This window comes from Populus alba, chromosome 2, assembly GCF_005239225.2.
Source record: "Populus alba chromosome 2, ASM523922v2, whole genome shotgun sequence".
Lineage (NCBI taxonomy): Eukaryota > Viridiplantae > Streptophyta > Magnoliopsida > Malpighiales > Salicaceae > Populus > Populus alba.
Window position 1 is genome coordinate 9,292,768 of NC_133285.1, and position 25,915 is coordinate 9,318,682.

Sequence of the window (25,915 nt, forward strand, 5' to 3'; positions counted from 1 at the left end):
TTTTATTTATTTATTTTATGGGAAAATGTTTTTAGGCTACTAGACTAGCCGTAGCTCGACGGGCTGGCCTGAGCCTTGAGCCTAGAAGACTTTGGAGGTGCCCGTGTAAGAATTCCAAACCCATAAGTCTGACTCAAGTCACAATCTCCCAACAGGCCAACCCAACCCACCCATCTTTTTAAGGGATACAATAGTCAAAATAGAACAAGGATGAAAATACAATGAAATTTGGATTTTAATATGGTCAGCTATAAGCCCAAGTGACAACCCAAAATTCACAAGCCCATCACAACCCAAAAGCAATGAGGGCTTTCCTTTCTATGTAAGGGCATCCATGCCTCCATTCCCCTCTTTGACCACAATCTTCTCAATCAGTTTCCCTTCTCCAAAACCAAAACCAAAACCAAAACCATCAGCAATGGAAGATCACAAGGATCCTATGCCATTCCAGATCTTCGCCAGAGTTCTAGACGGAAAAACAAAAGTCTTGAATTTCAAAACCCCAAGCTCATGTACCGCCCAAGCAATCAAGCAACAAATCTTCCAAGTCACTCAAATCCCTATTCACTATCAACGCTTGATGTGCAGAGGGTTCCAATTAAACGACGATTCAATCATCACTACCCCCGAATCCACCGTCTATCTCCTCCTCCGTCTCCTCGGTGGCAAAGGCGGTTTCGGGTCACTTCTCCGTGGGGCCGCTACAAAAGCGGGTCAAAAGAAGACGAATAATTTTGACGCGTGTCGGGATATGAGTGGCAGGAGGTTAAGGCATGTGAATGCGGAGAAGAGGTTGGAGGAGTGGAAGGCGGAGGAAGAGGATAGGAGGTTGGAGAAGATGGCGGAGGAGTTTATTAAGAAGAAGGCTAAGAAAGGGAAGAAAGGGGTTGGAGATGGTGAGGCGGAGAAGTATGTGGCAAAGTATAGGGAGGACTCGGCGAAATGTGCTGCAGTAGTTGAGGAGGCTGTGAGGGAGGTTCTTGGGAATGGGAATGGGTTTAGGAAGAGAAAGGGGAAGGGGAAGGGGGTTGTGGAAGGCGCAGAAGCCAAGAAAATAAAGATTTGGTAAGTGTTCTTAACTTTTTGGATTTAAATGCTTTTGCTTTTTTCTTTATTTTTTTGCTGGCTAAGAAATAGTTTAAGTTTTGAAAATTGGAAAGGTTTATAGGGCAAGTGTTGTCGTTTTAGAATCTTTTCGGGGTGTATGAAAATGAAGATTAAGGGTTAGGGTGTGCAAAGTTGAATTTTTATGTGCTATATAGGATTCTGATTTAGTAACCTCGTGTTTCTATGTTATCGAAATTGTGTAGGTGTCTGATTAGTGTTGTTTTGGTGCATGGGAATGAAAATTTTATGCTTGAAACATGTTTTCGTGGACCATTTTACTTGATTCTTCTTAGTGGTGTTGTATTTTTGTCTCTTTCCTATCTTTCGTGTAATGCATTCATTGAATTTTTGTTGATTGAATTTTTGTTAGGATGGGCAAGAGAAAAGTGGATGAAAGTGACAGTGAAGGAATGGACGAAGATAGCAGTGATGAGGAAAATGAGAAATCTGTTGTTTTAAATAATGGGAGTCATTCAGATTCAAATAAAGAAGTTGAGGGAAGTTCAGACTCAGTTACTGGAAATCGAGATGGAGAATGTTCTGGTGGTGCCTCATGCAGCTCTGAGGAAGAAAAGGAGGCTTCTTCAGAGCAAAGCTTGAAATCTAATCCCTGTGGAGAAGTTGCCTTGAACGAAGAGGATGAATTGGTTGAAGCACAGATTCTTGAGGAAACAGCAGCACAGAATGCCAGTGTAGCTTGCTTGAAGACAGAAGAGATTTCTGAAACTAAAGCACTTGAGGCTGAAAAGAAGGAGAATGTTGAACCTGATTCTCAATGTCCAGATGCTTCAAGTTCTGGAAATGGAGGAATTATTGAAAGCAAACCGGTTATTCCTGAAGCCAATGGTTTCTCTCAATCAAAACCTGAGTCAAATGAAGGCAATGGAGATATGGAGAAACCACTAAATTTTGATGAATTCAATTCAGCATCAGAGCTGGAGGTGTGTTTATCAGCACGTTTACTTAATTTGTTTGACTAATTGCTATGCTGTCAATTCCCACTTCTTTACATCAAAGTCTTGACCTATCAAAAACAAAAATTATGTGATTAGCAATACATAATGATGTGATCTTACACATGTTTGGATGGAAAACAAGGATCCATAGAGTTAGTACCACTGGGAAATTATGCTTTATTGAGTATAGTTGAGTAGACAAAAGAATTCGATATGCATGTACCCTTCCATCTTCATTTCTTCACTATTGTATTTCTAACAAAGTAAGCAAAGTAGTAAAAGGTTGGTCAGAAGGTCAGCTGCTTAATCAACTTTCAACTTTTCACTCTGCTGTAGTAGAATGCCTATGTCGCTGCATGGGTCTTGCGACTGCTGGGATAGGGTAGGTGTTCCAAATTTGAATTTATGGATCTGGATGGTTTTCCTGATCAAACAATTAACAGAAATTGGAGCAATAAGACTTGTTGCTGCTCTGATTAGAGAGGTGGTTCTAGAACTGTAACTTGAGCTGTATTTCTATCTCTTCCTGAAGCCATCGGAAATAAGCCTAAATAAATATAGGAGAACATGTTTTTCCAATCACTTAAGAGCTGATGGCTCATTTGTTAATGCAAACATGAATTTATGATATAAAATAGCATGTCTGCATTTTCATTGCTATCAATGGTATAATGCTTGCTTAGTTAATGAAGCTCAGTTTCTGCAACTACTTGACACTCTCTTTTGTCGTTTCCTTCTAAAGGTACTTGGCATGGAAAGGCTGAAGACTGAGCTGCAAATCCGTGGGCTTAAATGTGGAGGTACTTTGCAGGAACGCGCTGCACGGCTTTTTCTCTTGAAATCTACCCCTTTGGAGAAGCTTCCCAAAAAACTACTTGCTAAGAAATGAGCCTACTTGTATTGATTCATCTGACATGGTAGTGTTTTGAGGTTTTCATTCCTTTCCAATGTATAGTTTTGAAATTCGTGCTTTTTTACTTGTTATATTATTACTTGTTTGCCACAACTTAAATGGTTGGAGCTTGCTTGTTGAAGAACGACATGTGTTGTTGGTTATTCTTAGCGTTCATATTCAAATGCATGCTGAAATTGCCATGTAGCATACTCATATGCGCTATTGAATGCTGGAGTCGAGTTTTAATCCTTGCAGAGTTAGAATGATTTTGCAGTTTTGCAGCATTACTGTCCTGGACTTCAGGGGACCTTTTGAGAGGACATTTGATCACCGCCGTTTTTGGTCATCTTTGTCATAGTTATGAGTTAAAAAATATGAAGATGTCGATGGACTGGGCTATCTATATTTAATTTTGTGATCCAGTTCATAAGATTTATTTCGTAGAATTTATATCAAAACAAATTAGAAAATTTAATTTTAATTAATTAAATATTCAAGATCTAAAATATAAAAGAATATATTTAAATAAAGAAAAGACCCAAAAAAACTTTAGCAAACTAAGATTAGCAGCTTGAGTTATAAATAAAATGTGAGGCTTGTGTTTTTGGCTTGATTGGATTAATTAAGTTAGATTAATTTAATAATATAATTAAAGAAATGAGCAAAGAATAAAAAAAAAATAAAGTTTCGAGATAACCTTGTTATTTTTAAAATTAGTAAAAATTCTATAGAAAATCAAAAGAACTTTTATAGATCTCAATCTTCAAATAAATTAAATTTTAAAGGATAAAACTAAAAATACATGAGTTTTTTAAAAAAAAAACCACATGAGTTTTTGTCATGTGTTATGTTATTGGTCAGATATTTTTGTTTAACCTATAAAAAAATATAAAAGAAAAATTGGAGATGGTGACATACTAGACAATATTTTCTTAAGAAAAATCAATTTAATTTAATTCAAAAAAATTCTTAAAAAAGAAGAAGATAAATCTAACAAAGAACAATAAATAAAAAGAACCATAATAAGCCAAATAATTTTTTAGATCAGTGAAAAATCCTATATATATAAAAAAAAACAAATAAGTTACAGATACCAATATCTAATCAAATCAAATGCTTAATGATGAAACTAAAACTATGAGTTTTAAAATAAGTAAATAAATAAACTTAGATGAATTTTCTAAACATGAGTTAAGCTTTCAACTTCACAACCTCTTAAATCCTAGACTTTAAGTCAATTAAAAACTCAATTTAATATTGAAGAATAAAATTTTAAAAAATATATATCAATTTAAAAAATTTGTCAAATAAAAACAAATAGCAATTAAAAAAAAGGATAAAACCTGATATGTAAATATAATAAAGGATGATAAAATCATAAAAAAATCAATTTTAAAAATCATCCTACATAAAATAAATAAAAATCAAAAAAAAAAAAGAATGAGAATAAAATTAAAAAATAAATTCAATTCTATAAATTAATTGAAATAAACAAAATTGCAATGAAAAAAACATCGACCAAATCCTAAGGACCAAACAAACTGAAAGGATGATATGAGATGTTGCAAGGCTAGGCATGAAATCTGAAGAAGAGAGAGAAAGAGGGGAAAAAGAGAAGAAAGCCAATTGTCGTGAAACCAAAGGTCATATAGTAAAACGCATTGTCCATAAAGGTTTTAACCATATGAGGAATCAGAAAACACCAAGAAAACTCATTTTCTACCTCCATAAGCAACCACATGTGCTATTAGAAGATAACAGAGTGACTCACATGAACATGCCATCAACTTTTCTTTGTTTTTAATTTTTTTTTATTAATTAAATTATTGAATTGCCTATGGAACAACATGATTATTGCCAAAACACCAATGTGAAATAACTATTATGCCCTTAAAGTCAAGCCTAAGAATTTTTCACTTCAAAGGTAATAAAGTAATCACAATGTGCATAGCAAAAGGAATTGTCGAAAAAAGCCTCGAAGCCAAAGTTTTTTTTTCTTTTAAGAGTAACAAAGTAATTTAACTGTTTACAAAATTATATAAAAAAAACAAGATACTTTAAGCAATTTTAGAATGACAAATGGACCTCATGAAAAAATCTTTTTTACCCTTCGAGACTAGTTCTTTGGTTTTTTTAGTGAATGACAAAAATTTTAATTTACTATTATAATCTACAATAAACAAAGACAAGTGTAGAGTACTTTTCTCACACCAAATAGGTTCTTTTAACAAAGTTTGACTTGGTGCCGATGTCATGCTATTAGCCTCTGCAAATTCAATTTGAGATGATTATTTAGCTCTTGATTGCTTGACCAAATTTGTAACATCTCTATTTAAATTCCAAGTTGTTAAACAAAATCTCACGATTAAGAGGATAAAGAACTCAAAAAAAAAAGTCATTAGTATTTCTATATTTCAATTGAAATTTCGGCAGTCTCTTTTATATTTAGAACATCCCAATTATCAATAATCATTTAATTTCATTTCATCATCAATTCAAATGCACAATATTCAATAGTCCAATCATCTTGGACCTTTCGACATCCATAATCCACAATAAATCCATTAATTTCTTCATATTAAACTTTCATCTAATGTTCTATAATTCCAAGTCTACTCAAGTCAACATATATTAATCCTTTGATGTCATAATGCACATTAATAAAAGAATGAAACAATCTAGTAATAACACTAAACAAACTTGACACACCTAAGAGTTAATAGTATAGAAAAACAAATAACATTACATAAGTATATTCCTTGAATCCTAATAAATAAGAATTTGAACAAATAATTAACTAACTATAGACAATTTAACATCTAGTTTTAATTACACACCATATTCATTTAAGCATTGTTTACAAAAGATTAACCTAGATTAATTACATAATCCTCTTCATACATCATTACTACACAAAATATTTATAGCAAAATGCATACAAAAGAGAATTATTGCGTAGCTGAACATCAATCATGGTGAAGCTAAGTGGAACCTGAAAATTTAAGTATTTTCATGTTCATTAGTACTAGACTAGATTTATTAACAATTTTTTACTTTAAGCAAAAATAATATTGCACATTCACACATACACATGTTTCATATATTAACATTCCTAAATTTAGTAGAAACTCAATCCACTTAGTATTATTATTATTTCTTTTTATTAACAATAAAATTTGATATCGATTCTCGAGTATTTCTTATTTTAGCATTTTCAATTTAAAAGTCAATCAATCTAGTATTCATTTTTGAATACCCATAAAATTAAATGCATATTCTCTTATATTTATAATTTCAACATTCCCAATTTGAAAGCCTATCAATTCGGTATTCACTTTCAAATACCTATAAAATTAAATATTCATTCTCAAATATTTCTAATTTCAACATTCCCAATTTCAAAGCCAATCAATCCGGTATTAACTTTCGAATACTTATACTAAATATTTATTCTTAAATATTTATAATTTCAACATTTTTAATTTGGAAGCCAATCAATCTGGTATATACTTTCGAATACCCATAAAAATAAATATTTATTCTTTGATATTTGTAATGTTGGCATTTCCAATTTGGAAGCCAATTAATTCAATATTCACTTTCGAATACCCACAAAATTAAATATTAATTCTCGGATATTTCTAAATTCATTTAGGTTTCTCATTCATTAATTTTTTTTTATCACAATCTTAATTATCTACCTAAAATTAAATCTCCATATAACTTCTCATCTTAATGTTCAATAAAAAAAAACATATAATTTATCTAATCAAGATAAATTATTCACCTACCTGCATCTGAATGTTGCACCATAGTTCTCATTGTATGCGACTCTCCAGCAACCTCTCATACATCATCAAATCTTTTAGAATCATATATAATTCTTTCTTTTTTTATGAAATTCCCCCTTTAATCACTCTTTCCTTTAATTTATTATTTTTATTCTCTTCACCAAATTACATTATCTAAATAATTTATTTTCCATACTCAAAACAATTTCTTCATTAACCCTTAACCCCTCTTCATGGCCAATTATGATCTTAGCCAAAACAAGGAATTCATTCAAGTTTTTCTAATGAAATCCTTATCTAATTATCCCTTCTATTCTAATTAACATATTTACCCTCATAAATTATTCAAATCAAATTCAAATAATCATTACATTTCACCTATAAGTTTTTCATAGTTTAATATATCACATTCAACAATTTCTTCAATCATTCATCAACCATTATTTCTTTTTCATGTATATTTACATTAATTAATCACAAAACACTAACTTAGACATTCTAATTCATCTACTCTACTTGTCAATGTTTCATCTACAAATGATGAAAAAGAAATAATAATAAAAAAGCTTATAAATTAATATCTTGTAATGATTATGAAGATCTTACAAATAAGTACATGGAGAACATGTTAATTCACAATAATTCTTCTAAAGATATTATGAAATATTATATTGTATGTCTTTTTTAGATATTGAAAAGTCATAGATGATGACGGGTCAAGTTTGAAAAAAAAGAAATGTGTGAAGGAAATATAAGTGGACTTTATAGGAACAAAAAGTATAAATTTAAATATAAATTTTTAATTTCTTTAGCATACACACATCATAAATTATAAATTTAAAGTTTACATGTCAAAGACATGCTACTTAAATATGTTATATTCAAAGTATCTTTTTCTTTGGAGTGGTTAAGTTCAATTTCTAACAATTAACTCGAGGGCAAGTTTTTTAAAAGTAGAGGGGATTGACATAGAAAAATTCCTTCTATATTCTTGCATAATGATATTTATTGCATTATTTTATTAATGTTTAAAATTTTTAGATTTTGAAAAGTTTTAAAAGTCTAAAATGCAGTTTGATAAATCAAACATAATTTTTAATTTGAATTATTGAATCAAGTTAAAATCTTGCCATAAAGATTCAAAGGCCTTATTTCTTATTGTTTTAAATTTCATGATGATTGGAAATCAAGATGGTTTTAAAATAAGGTTCGAAAAATATTATTATGTGAGATTGTTTTTATTTATCTTGTTATATTTGCATTATTTTTTTTATTTTAGATTAGGATTTTATTTCTTACTATTTAAAAATTATAATGTTAGATGAATTTGATTATTAATTAGGTAGGTTTTAATTAGAAATTATTTTCTATAAAGAATTTTAAAACTATTATCAATAGAGATGTTTAGTTTTTTTTTTTAAAATGAAACATTATTCAGACTTTTAATAAATACTAGAAAATTTTCTTTAAATTTTAGTATGTAATTTTAGGGTTTAAAAACACTAATTTTATCTATGCTATACCTACATGCGGCTGCTGTTTCCTGGTACGCCGGGGGACGAATTCTAGCAACGTTTCTCCGGGCCCTTGTTCAATGTACGGTGGTCGGTTGACTTGTGGCATCCCATTTCCTCTATACCCAACCTTCCTATGTCATGTCAAATTGAGATAGACGTCGAGCTGTTATGTGATAACTTTTCTTAACCAATTGTTATTAAACGCAGCTAGCTCTGGCGTTCATAATCTCACTAATCAACAGTCAAATCCATGATCACCCACGTCTTTATAAACATATTCCTTAACTCTCTTCGTTCTTCACAGGCCAAAAGCAATCAAATGTTAAATGAAGCTTTGATCACTGTCAATGAGTCTTGTGCCAAACTGCTTGCAGAGTTTGACCTGCGTGGTGCTCAAGTCAAGTTAGATTCTCAATTTTGAAATTAGATTTCGAATTGATCAACCACGGGTTGCAGGTATGGTGATGCTAAATCAAAGACGGATCCGGAAGATTTCTTTCTTCTTATTTTAATTTACGTGTCCGCAGGGTTCTTATGTAATGCATTCCTGATCATGTTAGATTTCAGGGATTATCAGAGATATAATGGGTTGCAGGGTTTTATGTGTTTTTGCCCCTCAAATCATCCTATCTCGTTAACAATGGGTGTTGGTTTTCTTTGAGAACTCCAATGGAAGGAGAGACGGAGAGCCTGTGCAGAATGATCCATGGAGGACTGATCTTCAATGAATCGGGATGTAATGATGGTGGATAAGAAATGACAACATTTTGCCGTTGACATCATATAGTTTATTCGCTCTTGTAGGATACTTGTAGTGAAATTTCAGAAAAAGCTAAGCAAAAGAAATAAGGGGTGCGATTGGGCACCAAGAACGTGGTTTTGTTATTCAGAACCAAATCTACTTGCATCTTTGGCAGCAACTAGCAATCTTGGCAAGAAATAAACGAAATAATGCTGAGACTTTTTTTGCCTTGAATCTTCTTGTCTTTTGTTAAAGCAATCAACCTAGTCATTTATAAACTAGCAAACATTTTGCTCCTCCAGAACAAATAAGAAACAGTGTTGAAAAACGAAACATTGTGGGTGCCTGTGTGTTGGTGGTGGGGGGTCGTATGGACGAAACAGCCGCAATCTAGCAAGGGGAGAGAGACAGAGAGATCAAATCTCTTAATGTCAAATGTTTGATGATCTAACATGAGCAAGGGATGGTGATTTCCGGCAAACTGGACAAGTACTGTTCATCCGTAGCCATTCATCGACGCAGTCTGCATGGAAGCAGTGCTTGCATTCTGGTATGATTCTTACTGTTTCTTTGCTGTTATATTCTGATAAGCATATAGCACAGGTACTACCATTGGGACCAGGCAACCGCTTACTTTCCCCAAGGACCAGCTTGTCAAATGATTCGATGGTGGACTCGTCAAGACCTAACACCAAGATGGTAGGTTGCGTTGATACTGCTGCTATGGTGGAGTTTCTCTGCGTGGCATTTGCCTCATTGGCTCGAGGATGCCAGGGGACAAGGTATAAAGAAATAGCGATCCCACTTGCACATACGAGAACTGGTATTCCAATCAACAGGATAAAGATCCCAAAAACTCTGAGATTATTGGCAGACTTGCCTGAAATTAGAAGCTGTCAATATTTGATGTTCTCACATCATCTATTGTTTATTTCTAAGTTGATTAGGCTCATTCTGTTTGTTAGTGTTGCATAAGATTCATTGCATTTCTTCAGCCTACTTTGCTTTTATGACAATTTTTTAAAATATAAGAAACAAGAAATTTTTGGGATGATCCCAAAATTCCGTATTAATTTTCCAGTAAATCAACTTTCCTGGCATACGCCACTCTACCCTTTTGACTGGTTAGAATTGACTGAACAATCATGTCTATTGAACCAGTGTCCCATTTTTGCACCTTCTACCAATAAAAAAAAAGCAGAAGGGGCAACTGAATGGAAGGTCGACACTTTATGATGGCCTGTTTGACTGAACATACGTCGATACCATGGTGGGGGTGAACCATCCATGATATTACTGGGAATGATTATCCAGTGTCATATCCCACTTGACATTCTTCCTAATTAATGTTTTTTTTTATAGCTTAGCTAATGACGGTAGCTTGATATTTAATTATCTAGTGAAGTCAATTCCTCTACACCGCTAAATTCTAATGCACGATTCCGATGTCATGCATTACTGTACTGACCAACACCAAGTTGAGAAATTTCCAACGTCTTTTGTTCCTCAACGACCATAGTTTTGACCCAGTCAAGCAGTTTCTAAGTGGTATTTCCGCCTTTTCTTTTTCTAAGTTGCAAGTAAAGATGGTTATGAAGTTGTTGCTTAACAAATAGAAATAAAGATAAGAAATGTTACCTTTTTTAGAATCATGGGAGCAACCAATTTCTTGACTAGCATTTCCATGGAAACCACACATGCTGCCTTGTGTTTCACACTTACTACAATCAGGAGAAAACCATGTTAATAGAAGATCCTCACTGAGATCAGATGTGAACCCTTCATTGTACTGAACTGGCTGTGAAACTGGAATTTTCAGCGTACTAATAACCTCACATGATGAGGACATTGCATTCACAAGGCTCATGGAAGAGGTAGCTAAAACTGATATTGTTGAATTACTGAGGCAATTGATGGTGGTGAAGCGAGACTTCACGAGCTGAGTTGGGCAGCTTAGAAAGGTGTAGTTCTGATGGAAAAAACCAAGGAAAGGAGAGCCCGAGAGATTGAGTTGTAGGAGGCGTTTAGCAAGGCAATTATCCGAGTCGTAAAGCTGTATTTGTTGTGTGAGATAATTGATGTCACGCACGAGAAAGTCCCCGGAGTGGGGAAGTTCTAGAACTGTCGAACTCTGACTGTTGCAGCTGAGATCGAAACCAGGGTAGCCGCAGTTTCGAGGTTGCCGACCTTCTATTCGGAAAGGGAATCGAACAGGGACATCACCGATGCTGCACGCGGAGATTGAGCAATCTGCTGCTGCGTTGATAAAATGAAGGAGCTTGATGAGAAGGAGAACTTCTAAGATGCACATAGCGTTGAAAGGACCGGTTCAGGAACAAATAGGCCTTCTTATAACACTAGGATTTTTCTTCATTTAAAACCACACTAGAACAAACATTTATGATGTCAACCTTTATAAGAAGGAGCTCAGGCATTCGTCGCCACTTGCGTGGCAGCAATTTTCAAGAGAATACTATTGCTTTGGCCTAAAAGTCAACTATATATGGTCAGAGTTAAATAACAGAGGAGGAGCTAGCCTTTAGGTTCCAGATAAAACCATGAGCATAAGTGGCTACGTGCACCACACGCATTGTTTCTTAGGAGTTGAAACCGTTCTGGAAAAACATTAAGATATGCCTTGCTGACATGCTCAGAAAAACAGGTCAGGCTTACAACCCCGTCCGCTAATTAATTTATACACATCCGCTGGTCAGAAAATGATAGTGAGAGTTTTATATATAGACTTGAAATATATGTGTATAAATTATAATTGAATCTAGCTAGTAGCCCTGATCGTTTCACCCAAATATATTTATATATTTTAAACTTTTATTAACTTTTGGTCATGGCAGAACTTCACAGTATAATAAGACATTAACTATCAAGATATAAGGAAGCCAAATGAAAATCTAACGAGCCATTACCTGCCCTAATTTGGTGTCTCTTGGTCGGCTTTGAATTTGAATAACAGTACTGAAAACGCATTGCAACTTCTGTGGGAGAAGAACGCAAAACTTGGGCTAGAAGATTTGCGTGTTGGGGCAGGACTACACAAGCTGCTGAGAGATTCTAATGGAAACTACTTCTTCATCTGATCCTGCTCTCATCGTGCAGTACTTTGAAAGAAGCCCTGTTTCTCCAGGAAATAAGAGATTGGTAGGCAGAAGGAAATAGCAAGAAGTTAGCAGTTCAGTTTGCTTGAAAATCTGTAAAATCAGAAAGGGCAGACGCAGGGATACAATTGAAGTGATTGCGATTATTGTCATGGATAGCAACATGCAGAAGGGCAAGATTATGGAAGTTCTGATTATATGGAGCTTGGGAGGCCTTACCTTGATTCTCTTGTAAATTGGTGTGGATTGCAACTGGATGGAAAGTGTTGGTAGCCTTTGGCTGCAAGTCACTGGTTTGTCCTGCCCGTGACTTGAAACAAAACACGCCTGCCATTTCCATGGACAACATATCAAGAACAGTAAGCCTTTAGGCTGATATTGCTCAAAATAAGAAGTCAGAACAAGTGGCACGGACAATTAATCCTGTATTTTAAACATCAAGATAGCACGCAAGCACCGATTAAACCCTTCTGAAAACTTGGTTCATTGATACGTAAAAATGTGATTTGACTAAAAGCAGAACCCAAATGGACAGCAAACTCCTGACCGAAGGAAAAACTGGGGAAAGTTGTAAGAAAAACTTCATTTTATCAAAGTTGAAGTTCACCAGCCATTGCACGGTCCTTGATGTGTTTGAGATAAAAAAATGCCACCAGAAGCTGCACCTACAGACTTGTTGATTGTATAGGATCCAGTCAGCTCATAGTTCCAGCTCCCATTCCGGAATCCCTCACACAGAAACAGAGCTCTATTTGCCTTGCTTCTAATGTCTGCATTGTTCCTGTACAGAAAAGCAATTTTTCTTCGAGTATTGAGTGCCTCTTTCATTACAATAAGGTAAATGAATGCAACAGACAGTTATCTGCATGGCAGTTTTTAGTCCAAAATCCAGTCATTTTGCCAATGATTGTATACAATAGGCTTGTAGCTTAAGGTAGTATTTGAGATTGTACTAGTTGTTTTTTAAAGTATTTTTTTATTTGAAAATATATCAAAATAGTTAAAAATTTTAAAATTTATTTCTATCATTAGCACGTCAAGATGATCCAAAATTATAAATTAATAAAAAAATTAATTTAAAGCAAAAAACAATTTCAAAAAATATTAAAAGTATATTTTAAATGCAAAAATAAATACACTCTAAGTAGAATAGATGAACACCTATATCAAATAACATCCTACATTTATGGAATGATTTTTAAAGTAAACTTGTAGTTTGGAGTGTTGGAAAATTTGTTTGGACATGTTTAATACACACCCAAATTAAAAATAAAATCAATTTACTTTTTTTGATTAAAAATGATATACATATATACTTATAGTTTCAACATGCATAAACTCTAGGTAATTGTTTTTTAGGATGCCATGCTTTTGTTAAACTAAACAATCTAGCTCATCTTTTGACCTGCATGGAGCTCCTATAGTTAGCCAGTAGACTAGTTTGAGCTCGCCCTCACATGTATCGAGTTCACAAGCAGGGCATCGAACTAAGCTGCAGATCTGAAGACAATGGCAATTTTTTTGGCTTTGTGATCGAGAATTTGTTAGATTTGCTGACAAAAATGTGTTCAGAACTAAAATTTCTAGGGTGAAAAAAACAAATTAGAGTTACCCGCTATCCAGATTCCTCTCTGATGTTACTCAGCACACAAGCTCCACAGGATTCCGGGGCCTTCTCTACATCATCTTTGTTAATTATCTTCAGTGGCAAGCTGAGCCTCTCGGACAAGAGCGCTACTTGACATGGGGGCTGGGACTTGAAGTTCACGCAAGCAAGAAAACTTCCATATATACACTGCCATGCATGATGACGGTGTGAAACCACCGGCAAGTCGCCGCAAGCTTCGCCAGAGACTTCCCGTCCAAAAACTTAGTTATTTCTGTCCATAGATCCACTTCATACCTTTCTACGTTGAAGTGTAAAACAAAATAATTAATTGCCTGATTTTCTTACTCACAGAAACTTAAATCTGATCATCTTGAACTTCGAAACCTAAACACAAACTCAAAATCAACTCCGATCTGTTTAGCAGCATCCATGAGAAAATGATAGAAACTGTAATTTTCGTACTTCAATTCAATTTGAAATATTCCGACTCTTGAGTTGCGTGTTAGACCTTTATTTCCCTTTATTTATATATTTTTTTTATAATTAGTCTTTAAATGATTATGGATGGTCGTAATATAAATAATATATATGAATGCAAGCTGACTCTTTATGATAATGGTTATGCTCTTAAGAACCATTGACAAAATCCTTAAGCCTTCATCAGCGATTTCCAGTAAACTAGCATCCTATTTCTATAGATGCCGTGTGTTTGCTCAATCTGGCTTTTTTTAAAATACTTTTTTGTTTGAAAAAAAAAATTATATATATTTTTTTCAAGTCTTTCATGATTTTGATAAACTCATATCAAAATCATCTAATAAAATAAAAATCAAATGCTTTGGAAATCACTTTGAAGACACCTGATGTAGTTGCCATAAGCTATTGAGTTTTTCATTATATCTCTTTACTACAATTATTATTTTGATGTATTAATATCAAAAATAATTTTTTAAAAACAAAAAAATATATTATTTTAATACATTTCCAAACAAAAAATACTTTAAAAAACAACCACTATCACACTATCAAACACCTCCTTATTTAAGAAGTTTGTTTATTATTATAGTTTTAATATTGTAATAATTATGTTAAGATATGTATTGAAATGATATTTTTTTTATTTGTAAAAAATTTATTTTTAATATCAACACATCAAAATAAATAATTTAAAACAAAAAACAAAAAAACTAATTTAAAATAAAAATAAATAAATAGATAATTTATTTTAAAAAAAAAACTTTTAAATGCAAAAACAAAATTGGTTTACAGCCACTATTTTCACTGAAACAAGCCTCATTTCCAGCTAATCCATTAGGCTTTACGGCTTGCTTTCATTTTGTTCCATCATTTGGCTCCTTTCACATGGAAAATATACCGAATAAATTTCTGATGGACAAAAACTAGCACAATACTAATGCATTCTTACTTACACTAGTTTGAATCAGAATCAGATTCAAATCCAACCCCTAAGACCGTAAGAGGACAGAACCGATAGTTGAAACCAGATGATGCGGGTTAATGTTGCAATCTGGATTAAAAGTATTAGCAGCTGTTGTTTTTTTTAAAAAAAAAAAAAATTCAAGGTGCCAACCAAACAGCTAGTGAATTTACATTTTATAGCTACAAAAAATTGGATCGTTGTCAGAGTAAGTAAATGAATTAAATTACAGGTTCATTGCTGATTAATAGATGAGTCTGATGCTTTCACACAGATACATCAGAAAGTCAATCTCGAGCTTTAATTCATGAACTTCCTGCAATTGGGAGCTTTACAGAGGCAAGGAACTTTCAAGTCATCACGCTCATCTGGATCAAACAAGTAATCATACCTGTCCACAAAACAAATGGCACACATGTCCTTCCCAAATTAAATATCAGGACCAGTGACTTGAATCAAAACCATGGTAATTCACTTAGAGAGAGAGAGAGAGAGAGAGAGAGAGAGAGAGATTATTTAAATCATACGTTAGCTCGTCGCCGGCAGAAACATCGGTCTTGGCAATGAGAACAATCCGATTCTCCACGTCACCAACACTCATTATCCTCGCATAGCAATTGGGCATACACTGCAATAAGAGCAACTGAACGCTTCATATCTAGGTATCTAGGTATCGAAAACAAGTAACTCAATTATTTTACCATTAATCGTATATTAAATAAGGTTACAAAATAGAAAATGTTTGACCATGAGAATGCGCCATGAGTTGCACAATCAGACCTACGTAAACCTAGTTGAACTTCCTAACTCGGAGTGAGGCTGAGGTTGTACAATCAAATATAACACATACTAGGTCTTAAGAACAAAGTAAACCAAAGACCAGTTTAATTTGGCAAGTGTCACGATGGTCATTAAATCACACAAATAAGATCCATTTTTCTTTTGAGTTAGATGGTACTGCAGACAGCATGGGAATTAAAGGACAAATGATCCCAAGTCCCCAGGTCCTTGGCAACAAGCAGGATTGTGATCCAAGGTACCAGGTCGCTGTGTAAGTATTTCACTATGTACTGTTCTGTGAACATGGTCTTACAAACATCTGATCAAACAGAAACATGGAACCATCACAAATATTAAAGATAAAAAAAGTTAAGTGGGTATCTTTAGATCCAGTTTCGGGTGAAATTTAAGTTCTGCACTTACCGAATGATTGATTAACCGTGCTATATTCCCCTTATTTGTTGCATCAATTACAACTTCCTCACTGATCTTGAAAAGCTGCGAGAAATATTTGATTGAACCATAAGAAACGCCAACAATAGAAATAAGTAAACAATCAGGAATGCACTTGCCTAAAACACATGCCAGATATCCTAAAAAATAACAGTGAAATCAAGTCATATAATTAAAAACACGTTCAGTGAGGTAAATTCTACCACTTTACAAGACAAATATGCTCATGCATGTGTCATAAAGGGATGGTTCATTCCAAATTACAATATGTCCAGCTGTTTAATGGGCCAAAGAGAAGAAGGAATGGAAAAGGAAACTGTGGCATCTTCTGCCAGGGCTAATCACATCAGAACTAAGTTATTTATATTGTTTGTCCGTAATTTGTTCCGATATTTCAAAATAGTACAGGGAGGTTCAATTTGCCCATAGCACCTTCAATACCAGATAGCAAGCCTTGGCTTTCATATCTCTTGTGATAGACCTGGAAGACATGGGACATGTCAATTCAGACTACATCCTCATCATCAACCTCTGGGTCATCTGCCTACCACTTGTTTGGCAGGGTCTAAGATTAAAGTTCTTCAAGATACCAGAAGAAATTCATGGCAAGTGGGCAAGTACAATTTCTAAGTCATTTAACAAAAACTGTGCTGAGAAATATGAGCAGGCAAGTCAAGAAACTCACATAACAATCCTTGCCTTCCAAACGGTACCGTGCCTCTCTCATATCAGCAACACTCCGCCTCACCTTCTCTCCACGATACTCGATGACCTGGAAAAGGGAATGTTATTAAACAAAAAAGACACACCTAGTCTTGAGAAAGCAATACTTCCAGGGAAGTTAAATACAAGAGAGGTATTACAAAAGCTGTGACTGAAAGTCTAGCCAAACAAAATAATGGATGTTTTAACAAAACACAACCGACAGGCCAAACACTCAAATGAAGTACCATTTCTCCTTCTTGAATATTTCTGCGTGCAAAGAGGCCCCATCCATGTATACCAGATTTACCAAAACACACCCGATGATTTTCAGTTTTCTGAAGACATAAATACATGTCAATTGAATTTGACAATTATATCAGGTATAAAACAACTATCTCATGCAAAGGATGGTGGGACCTGTAAATGGCAAAGGCGTTCTTTGAATGAAGAGAAAACTGTAGAATCTCCAGTTTCCTGCTAGCAGACAGCAAATACTGACAAGTTAACCAACCAAGAGGACAGAAAGGGTAGATCATGAAATTCCAAAATCAAACTTTTTTACTTGTCGTACTGTCAAACTCGTAAAAAGAAATAAAAACTTCCAACAAAGACAAGTGTATTACTTTATAGGTGATCAGGCTTATAATTGAATGTAAAGAATCATGTCTTGGTCCCATCAATCGGTGGAATATTGGTTCTCCTTCAGACACCTGCCAGAACACGAAAAAATATCAATGAGATAAAAGGGACCAATAAACTTGTCTTGATGGAAAACAAATGATGTTTGCAAGAAGTGTATGGATTGCACAAATATGAGTGATGAAAAATCCAGAAGAAAAGTGGAAAGCAAAGCCAAATAAAAGCAGTAAAGGTTCCTAGATAAATCACCTTATAGTTTGTTCTTTTAAAAGCACGGCACTTTGCAGCGGAGACAGTTTCAAATTCATTACTCTCTCTGGTTGAGGGATCTGGAAGTTCCACTTTCTTGGATGAAACCAACCTTGAACCCCTCGAGCACCCATGCCGATTCTGAAGAAAACTTCTTCCAGAGAAAATCCCTGAAGGAGTACGCACAACTACAACAGAATCTGGGTTTGGCTTCCTGCAACAGAACCAAGGTAAGATGACGCAATATCCAAATTAGATGCACACAAGATGGACAGGATTCCCTCTTCCAACTCGGAGAAAAAACAATATGATATTGAAGATACAGATGATCGACGGAAAAAGCTCTAACCTGTGAACAGCACAATATATTAACTTTTCTGTGACTTGCATGCCACTCTTCTCTGTGCAGTTCAACTGAAAGTTCACAGTGCAACATTAACAGAAACAGTTGGTATTCTATTCTTTTATAATTTCCAATTGAAAAGCTACATAAGGAACATAAAGAACAATATTGACACATGCAAGCACCCAGAAAGGTATAGCACAGTACAAAATATGAAATCCGGACACTACAGCAGGAAAAAATATATATTATTCATGAGTATTAAAAATAATTCAGAAAAAACTACCTCCATGAAATAACCTGCTCTTGAGGCACACGTTGCATGGAAATAGGTGGCACACTTGCAACACTGGGTGCACGAACCATAGGTCTGCTTACAGATAACACACCTCTGGCAAGCAAATAAAATAAATTTAGACCAAAAGAACTCTCATTCATATAACAACATAGCAAGTGTGCATCAATTTGGAGAGAAACAATTTGATAAACAATTTAGTCACCATATTGTACAAAAACCTTGGTCTTTAATGACTAAGGCCTCGTTTGTTTGTTTGTTTGTTGAAAAGTAGTTTTTTTTTTAAGTGGATTCATGAAAAGTGAATTATTTTCTAATGTTTAATAATGTCATGGAAAATGAGTTGGTAAATATTTTCTGGTGTTAGGCTATGCCATGAAAAATGAGTTGAAAAATCACTTATTAATGTTTTGATTTTGTTTAAGTTTATTAAAAAAAAATAAGAATCCAAATCTAATAGATGAAAAAGTTGGAGGTTGAAATTGAAAAAAATCCAATTTTATAAATTAATTCAAATAAAACAAATAACAATCAAAAAAATAAAAACCAAATCTCACAAGTCAAAAAAGATTGAGGATGAAATTGAAAAAAAAATTATTTTATAAATTATTTCAAATAAAATAAATTGTAATCAAATAACATGATCAAATTTGAAGGAAAAACAAACTGAAGAGTTGCTTTAAAAATTTAAAGGGTCAAGCATTGAAATAAAAAAGGAGAAAAACAAAGGGGGAAAAGAGAGAGAATGTGGCCAGTGCCAAATCATAAATCAATGCGCCACATTGCTACCTAGAGAGAGGCCATTGAGACGATTCTAACTTCATCAAGGAAGGTCACCTTCAGAAACTATATGCAGTCTCACATGCATATTAAGGTGGCGCATCTAACACGTTGGCGCATCCAATGCACGTGCCAACCACTTTTTATTTTTAAATTATATTTTATATTAATCAAAATACCAAATTGCACCTCGATCAACTTGATCATTACTAAAAACCAATACAAAAATACAAAAAAAGCACCCCAATCTATCAAATTTTGATTAAAAGTAATTTAGTCATTTCACCTTACTTTTTTTTGTTAAAGATCCGGAAAAAAATTTCTAAAGTTGAGAGAAGTAAAAAACTTGCCCTTGAAAGGGGCTTAAGTTTTTCCTTTGATTGGAACCACTTTTCATTGACCAACTTTCCTAAAGCTAAACAAAATGGTAAAGTTTGGAAAACGATTTTCATAAAAATGGTTTTAGGAAACAAAAGCCTCTGAAGGAAATATTCCCCTTTACCAAAATTATAATCCTTTTAAATTCCGGATGTGTGAAAGTAGATACTATTCCCATTCTTAAACATGTGACAAAAGTTGGATTCGAAAAACTAGGGTATTTCTAACTAATTGTTCAGATTATAACGTACCTTTATAAATGATGTCGATGGAATTCTAAGTATTCCAGTGGCAGGTTCCATTTTCTCATGGTTCATGAAACCAACTTCAGGTTGAAACCAAGCACATATGACATGAACCCACAGTTTTTCGATATCACTTGGCTTCAGAGCACCCCCTAAAGAAGCAGGTTTCAAATATAAGAAAACAAACCAACATTAGGTTACAATGAACTTTACCACATGAAAGCAGAAAAGTTCACCAAAAAAAAATCATTTTGACAGATGGCTTTAGTAGTTTGGTCAGCAATGCAAAAAAATTAATTAAGAACATCAATGATCATCAAATTCATCATCCATTATGTACTGGAATCAATCCAACAAATTTTACAGTACAGAAGTCAGACAGTGAATTTTTTTCAGCAGCACAGTGATATTTCTTTCCTTCTCAAGGAAAGGAAAGAATCTAAGCAAATCAGACACTTCAGTCATTCAAATACTTTGGCAAACCATGGAAAAATTACTAAGATCTATCAAGACACAATGCTTGAGAACATGCCTTTTACAGGGCAAAGGCAGCACTCCTTCTCAACAACAGGTGTTTCACATGCTCTGCACACCCACGAAGCAAAATCCTGTACATTAATTGCCCCATAGCATTCTTGGTGGACAGCTATTTGACACCTGAAAATAAATTTTAAAAAAGGAAAATAGGTCTCAGGCAGTTGTAATTGAGTACATAATTCAGTTTCAAACTTAAATTTCATTGACCGACCAAATAATACTAAACAGACACAAAGAAATGATGACTGAGGGTCTTTACCTGTTGCAGATTATAATTTTGTTATCATCCCAATCTTCAACCCATCTACAAACAGCACATCTTTCCGATGTCCATTTTGCATAAATAGGTTCATACTTCTCTGTTGAAATGGAAATAAAAATTAATGTTTTTCACAATTAACCCAATTTTTTAAAGCAACCAGCTCTTCCCACTAAAGCAAAAGAAAAAGGGTAGTGAATGTTAGTACCTTGCACAAAAGCAAGTAGCTTCTGCTCATCTAACTTTAGAGGGTCTACACATGCATTATATTCAGCAATCTGCAATACAGATATTGTTCAAAGAAAATTGAATAGCAAGGACATGTGTAAGATTCATGCACCACAACATAGGAGAAAAAGGAAAAGAAGAAAATTCTACAACAATCAAGATCATATTCGCAGAACAAGCATGGAACGCTGGATTGTCCTAGTCAGCTAAAAAACCCGGGCCTTGAAATGGATCCCAACTCCTAAGGGAGTGAAGAATTTCATACCAACTATAGGGCTAAATTACAATATTGTCAATGTATATCATTTATAAGATAACTGTTTTAAGAGCATTTATATAGTAGGCAAGGCATTTCAGAATATTGCAGCATAATCATCAAAAAACACTGATAGGTTCTCAAGGTTAGCCTTTGACATTGTTCTTAATAAACAAACTAAAATTCCTACTTTGTCAACAATTTGGGCTATATAATGAAGGATATAATCAATTCCTTATTATTCCTCTTCTTTTTTTCTTTCTTGGTTCTTTATAGGCTCTTTTTTCTTCTTTAAGCTGTCAAGACATAGCACCGCATTAGATAAGGTAAAAATTGAATCAGCAACAGCATTGGTGAAAACGTGACCAGAATCTAGCACCCTACCATCTACAATATTTGAATGCCATCTACTGTACCACGATGTTACAAACAGCAACTTATTTACATGGAAACAAAATCAAATAGGTCAAACCTTAGGAAGCCAATTAAGAAAAATGACAAGTTCCAGTACGAACCCATTGAGCCAGTGGTAACATTGTGCCTTTGATTTTAACGCTGTGCTTCCATTTTTTAGATCTACACCCAGTGTGCTTTTCCCATTCACTCGGTGCTTGTTTCCGTGACCCACATGAACTGCAGTGGCACTCAATTCTAGAAACATAGGGAAAGGGGAAAAAATCAATGACATCATGATACTAGATCAAGATTATACATATTAAAAAAAAAAAACAGAGAATCCACCAAATATTTGTTTTAATCAAAATAAACTAGCACTGCCCTATAGACACAACTAAATCAGATTAATTTAATCATATCTGGATTTGCACTTCAAACTAATTGTTACAGTAATAATTTGCACCAGTCCTTTAACATATATAGCAACCCAAAAATGAAAGAGAGAGAAGGAGTACATGATAACTTGTTTATCTTAACCCATAGTTTTTGTTAAGTTTACAGGGCTTACAAATGAAGTTTTGGAATATATGTTCCTTCCATCCCATTGCAGATAACTGTCACCTTGTCAAGTGGTACAGCCTGTCCACAGTTTTCTATTGACCTGGTTTAAATGACATCATTAGAATTAAAATTTCCCAGGGACAAAATCCATAATAAATCTGTAATGTCAAATTTAAAAATCACATGAATTAGGAAAAACAAAGTGAGCAACCTACTTTACTGGAGGCTTCCTTCTCTCTAAATCTGGTTGCACAAATTTAAACTTCACTTTGCAGTCAGGACAATAATAATCAATATCCTCCATGTCCTTCAAACAATAGCAAACCAGTTAGCCTCCACTTTTGAATGAACACAAGCTAACATAAGAGATAAAAGAATGTATTAGATTTAGACTATACAATGTAGACACACCTTGAAAAGTTTTCTGGAAATGTTGTCACACTCAGCGTGCACCCATACATTACAGCCATCACAGCATACCTAATACATAAAAGTTTTAATGCCCAAAAATTTATTTGATTGTTTTACCAAGAGAACAGTACAAACTTAATTCAAATTACTACTGATAATCTTACCCAATTCCCTCCATCTGAATGATGCCAGGTCTTCTTGCATATGCCACAATACTGCTTTGATTTTCTTAACTGTAAGAAACATGCTTGTAATTATCACTTTGAAAAGGATATTTATGCAAACAAAAGATAACAAAGAAAAGGTATTTCTCATGTACCTTAGCACAATGTTTACATAGAAGTTCAGTTTGAAATGTTGATCTCTTCCTTTTCTTCACAATTTTGCATGGCAAGATTAGATTGCAGCCATCACAGATTTTCATGTCTTTATAACATGCATCCTGAAAAATTAATTCACAAGATGAGATTCTGATAACTGAACAACCAAGATACTATGAGGACCTTAAACTCAAAAGGTCAGCTTACAAAAACGAAGTCAAAACCCAAATGCTGTAAGAGAATTTCCAGGAGAAAAAAAAATAGAGAGAGAACAAAGTACCACCATATATACCAGTAACAGCTTTTTAGCGTAAAGATATGCCAACAGAAAAAACAATATGATTTTCTTCAATGCAGATAGCTAATAGACACCTCAAAGGAAAAATTGAATGTGCCTGCTGCCAACAAACAGGCCACCAATTTAAAAGAGAGAGAGAGAAGCTTCAGACTTTCATTATATTGTATTATTTTGGTTTTAAGAAGAGGGGAGAGATTTCCTCAACACTTTGGAGGTTGTAAATCTTACAGCATATGAAAGGTAGAAGACAAAGGAAGCACAAAAATATCTATCAAGACATTTCCAATGTCTATGGTATCAGTATTTTAGAAGAGAAAATTAAATGATGAAATTGGTCCTTGTGCACTGTAATTTGACAGAATTCAGTTATTTGTTGAAACAATTCCAACTTGATAGTTTTCTCGGCAATTAAACACTGGCCCAGTCCTCTCCATTTTCACCAGTATTTTTTCAGTCTCGACTTTTAGCCACATTTTTAACAATAATTTATATCCAAATATTTGTCCATTCTGGAGTGCTTCCTGTTGAGGATTATACCCAGAATTATTTGGTTATTGAAGCAAGGATAAAACATGACAGAAAATTCTCTAAACAATGGATTTAATCTCCCAATGTTCATTAGCATTCAGAAATTATAAATCCCATCACAAACAGAGAATAAAACAAGAAGCTAGAACAAACTAAGAATAGCCTAACAAATGTACTACTGTATCAGAGAGCTCGACCATGGCAGACTAAGTAGAGGCTATAAAATTATATTTGTCTTGTACTACATAATTTCCCAGTGATGCATAAAGTCTCATCAACTAGAATCAGGAGAAAGGTCAGAAAAAAGAGACTACTTAAACTTGCCTGTTGTTGATTGTAGAAGTCCTGATCCTGAATTGAACAACTGGCTTCTTGGAATCGAGTGGGATAAGCTTCAGGATATGCTATTTCCGCACAACTGCTGTCCATGCCTTGGAAACCACTTTCTGCTAAAATTGCCTCTTCTAGTGCCACCTGAAAGTCACTCAGCTTGCACTTGAACATTTGAGACTGCACCTGAAATCTGAAAAAAAAAAAAACAGAATTCAAAAAAAAGTATCCTAACAATTTATAATAACACTAATTCAATATGATCATCTACACACCTCTCCATGAATTCTGCAAAGGGGAATACCATCCCCTGTTTCACCCATGCATAGTCCTGCACATATCCATTAATCAGTAACTTCAATCCACGCCCAGACTAAGTAATAAAACTCCTGTGAGAGAAACATGAGTAGAGGCAAGAGAAATATACCCTTTGCGTTCCATTTTTGGAGTAACCATAAAACATAATGCAAATAGCACCAGGAACACAGCAACTGAGCACAGCATCAGGAGCTTGCAAAATGGGATCAATCACAATAGCTGGCCACCATGGGTATCTCTTCCCGCATTTGGCCCAAACTATATCACCCAAAGCAAAATCCTCTGGTTTATAAACGTCCTTTTTATGAGCTCTTTCTCTTCTCATTTTATCCAAGCCCGTATACCTATATTTTGGCACAAACTCCCCGTCTTCTATCAATAGATTACCCGAACTCGAAAACTCTGCAGTATTACAATTTCTATACTGAAACTCGTTACACCCTAACTGACCCGCTTCTCTATTTCCTTCCGCGGCGTAGAAGGGGTAGGAATCAGAGCTTACGAAATCGAATTTACTGTTATATCTATATTTCTCACTACAAAAATCCTTTCTATCTTGAAATTCATCATCCTCTATTCCCATATCAGTATCATCAATTCTACATTCCTCACCTTTCCAAATATCCACAACCGAATCATTAAACCTCGAAGGAAGCATTTGCACTCGCCCTCGAGAAGATCTCGATATCAACTTTCGAGAGCTCACCGAACTCTGATTCTTCAATCTCTTCTTCGAATTAGACTGAACCTCGTTAGCCCAGTAAGATTCTTCGCTGCGATAAGTATATGAACCCCTCCTAAAATCATCAAATTCACTATATACACCCATTGAATTTGAATTGTATCCATTCAACTTTCGCTTCTTTGGAATCAATTCGTATTCAAAATTCTCCTCCTCGTCGAATTCGTTACAAGCCCCCTCTCTCGTATTGCCTCGCCGCATTTCGCCTTTCATAATTTTTTTTGTTATCATCGTCTGATAATTCAACTCGAAACCCTAATTTCACATCCGACACAGAAAAATTCGAATCGAATGTATCCAAATTAAACTATTTACACTTCAGTCTTGAATGAATGATCGCTCAATTCTATTTTACCGGCTTGAATGAAGCTATAAACCCTAGAATAACCCTAACTGAGATAATGAAGGGGTAGGAACCTAAAAATTCAAACGTTTTATCTCCTGTTTTGTTGGAAAGAGCAAAAGTTTCAAAAAAAGAAGAACAAGAAGAAGCAAAGCAAAGAAAGGATTCGAAACAAAATTTGCGACTCTGAGTCCTTAAATTTTGTGTGTGAGACAATAACAGTTGAATTTCTCGCTAAAAAAAGAATGGAATGAAGGGCCGGTGGAGGTGGCGGAGAGAAACTGAAGCTGTGTGGACTGTAGAGGACATGCTGTCGCGTGTCTAGTCGGATTACCGATGAGAAAGGAATTAGA

The 25,915-nt window shown here is 34.3% G+C and overlaps 4 protein-coding genes across 4 annotated transcripts; 1 reads left to right on the forward strand and 3 right to left on the reverse strand.

Moving 5' to 3' along the window:
* Nucleotides 1-295: 295 nt before the first annotated feature.
* On the forward strand, nt 296-3,119 carry LOC118057718 (uncharacterized). Its single transcript, XM_035070390.2, has 3 exons — nt 296-1,065; nt 1,478-2,048; nt 2,806-3,119. Exons 1-3 carry the CDS (start codon nt 335-337, stop codon nt 2,950-2,952), a joined length of 1,449 nt encoding a protein of 482 aa, XP_034926281.1. The 5' UTR covers nt 296-334; the 3' UTR covers nt 2,953-3,119.
* A 5,170-nt stretch (nt 3,120-8,289) lies between these two features.
* On the reverse strand, nt 8,290-11,896 carry LOC118057715 (putative RING-H2 finger protein ATL21A). The gene is made up of 2 exons (XM_035070382.2): nt 10,647-11,896; nt 8,290-9,888 (listed from the first exon to the last, which is right to left on the reverse strand). The coding sequence occupies exons 1-2, from the start codon at nt 11,317-11,319 to the stop codon at nt 9,440-9,442; spliced, it is 1,122 nt and encodes a 373-aa protein (XP_034926273.1). The 5' UTR covers nt 11,320-11,896; the 3' UTR covers nt 8,290-9,439.
* On the reverse strand, nt 11,136-14,071 carry LOC118057822 (probable F-box protein At3g61730; the record flags this gene model as incomplete). Its single annotated transcript, XM_035070540.2, is given in 8 exon segments — nt 11,136-11,264; nt 11,933-12,138; nt 12,341-12,448; nt 12,729-12,771; nt 12,773-12,865; nt 12,868-12,902; nt 13,860-13,908; nt 13,910-14,071. Coding segments are annotated over 7 exon segments (573 nt in total), but the record flags the coding sequence as incomplete, so codon positions are not given.
* Nucleotides 14,072-15,239: 1,168 nt separating this feature from the next.
* LOC118057714 (histone-lysine N-methyltransferase ATX3) lies at nt 15,240-25,915 on the reverse strand. Its single transcript, XM_035070380.2, has 23 exons — nt 24,587-25,915; nt 24,435-24,490; nt 24,154-24,352; nt 23,003-23,125; nt 22,848-22,916; nt 22,684-22,752; nt 22,488-22,579; nt 22,280-22,372; nt 21,831-21,966; nt 21,040-21,109; nt 20,832-20,931; nt 20,568-20,692; nt 20,042-20,187; nt 18,624-18,728; nt 18,344-18,408; nt 17,995-18,208; nt 17,730-17,816; nt 17,524-17,580; nt 17,352-17,441; nt 17,087-17,173; nt 16,372-16,446; nt 15,696-15,796; nt 15,240-15,559 (listed from the first exon to the last, which is right to left on the reverse strand). Exons 1-23 carry the CDS (start codon nt 25,448-25,450, stop codon nt 15,469-15,471), a joined length of 3,114 nt encoding a protein of 1,037 aa, XP_034926271.1. The 5' UTR covers nt 25,451-25,915; the 3' UTR covers nt 15,240-15,468.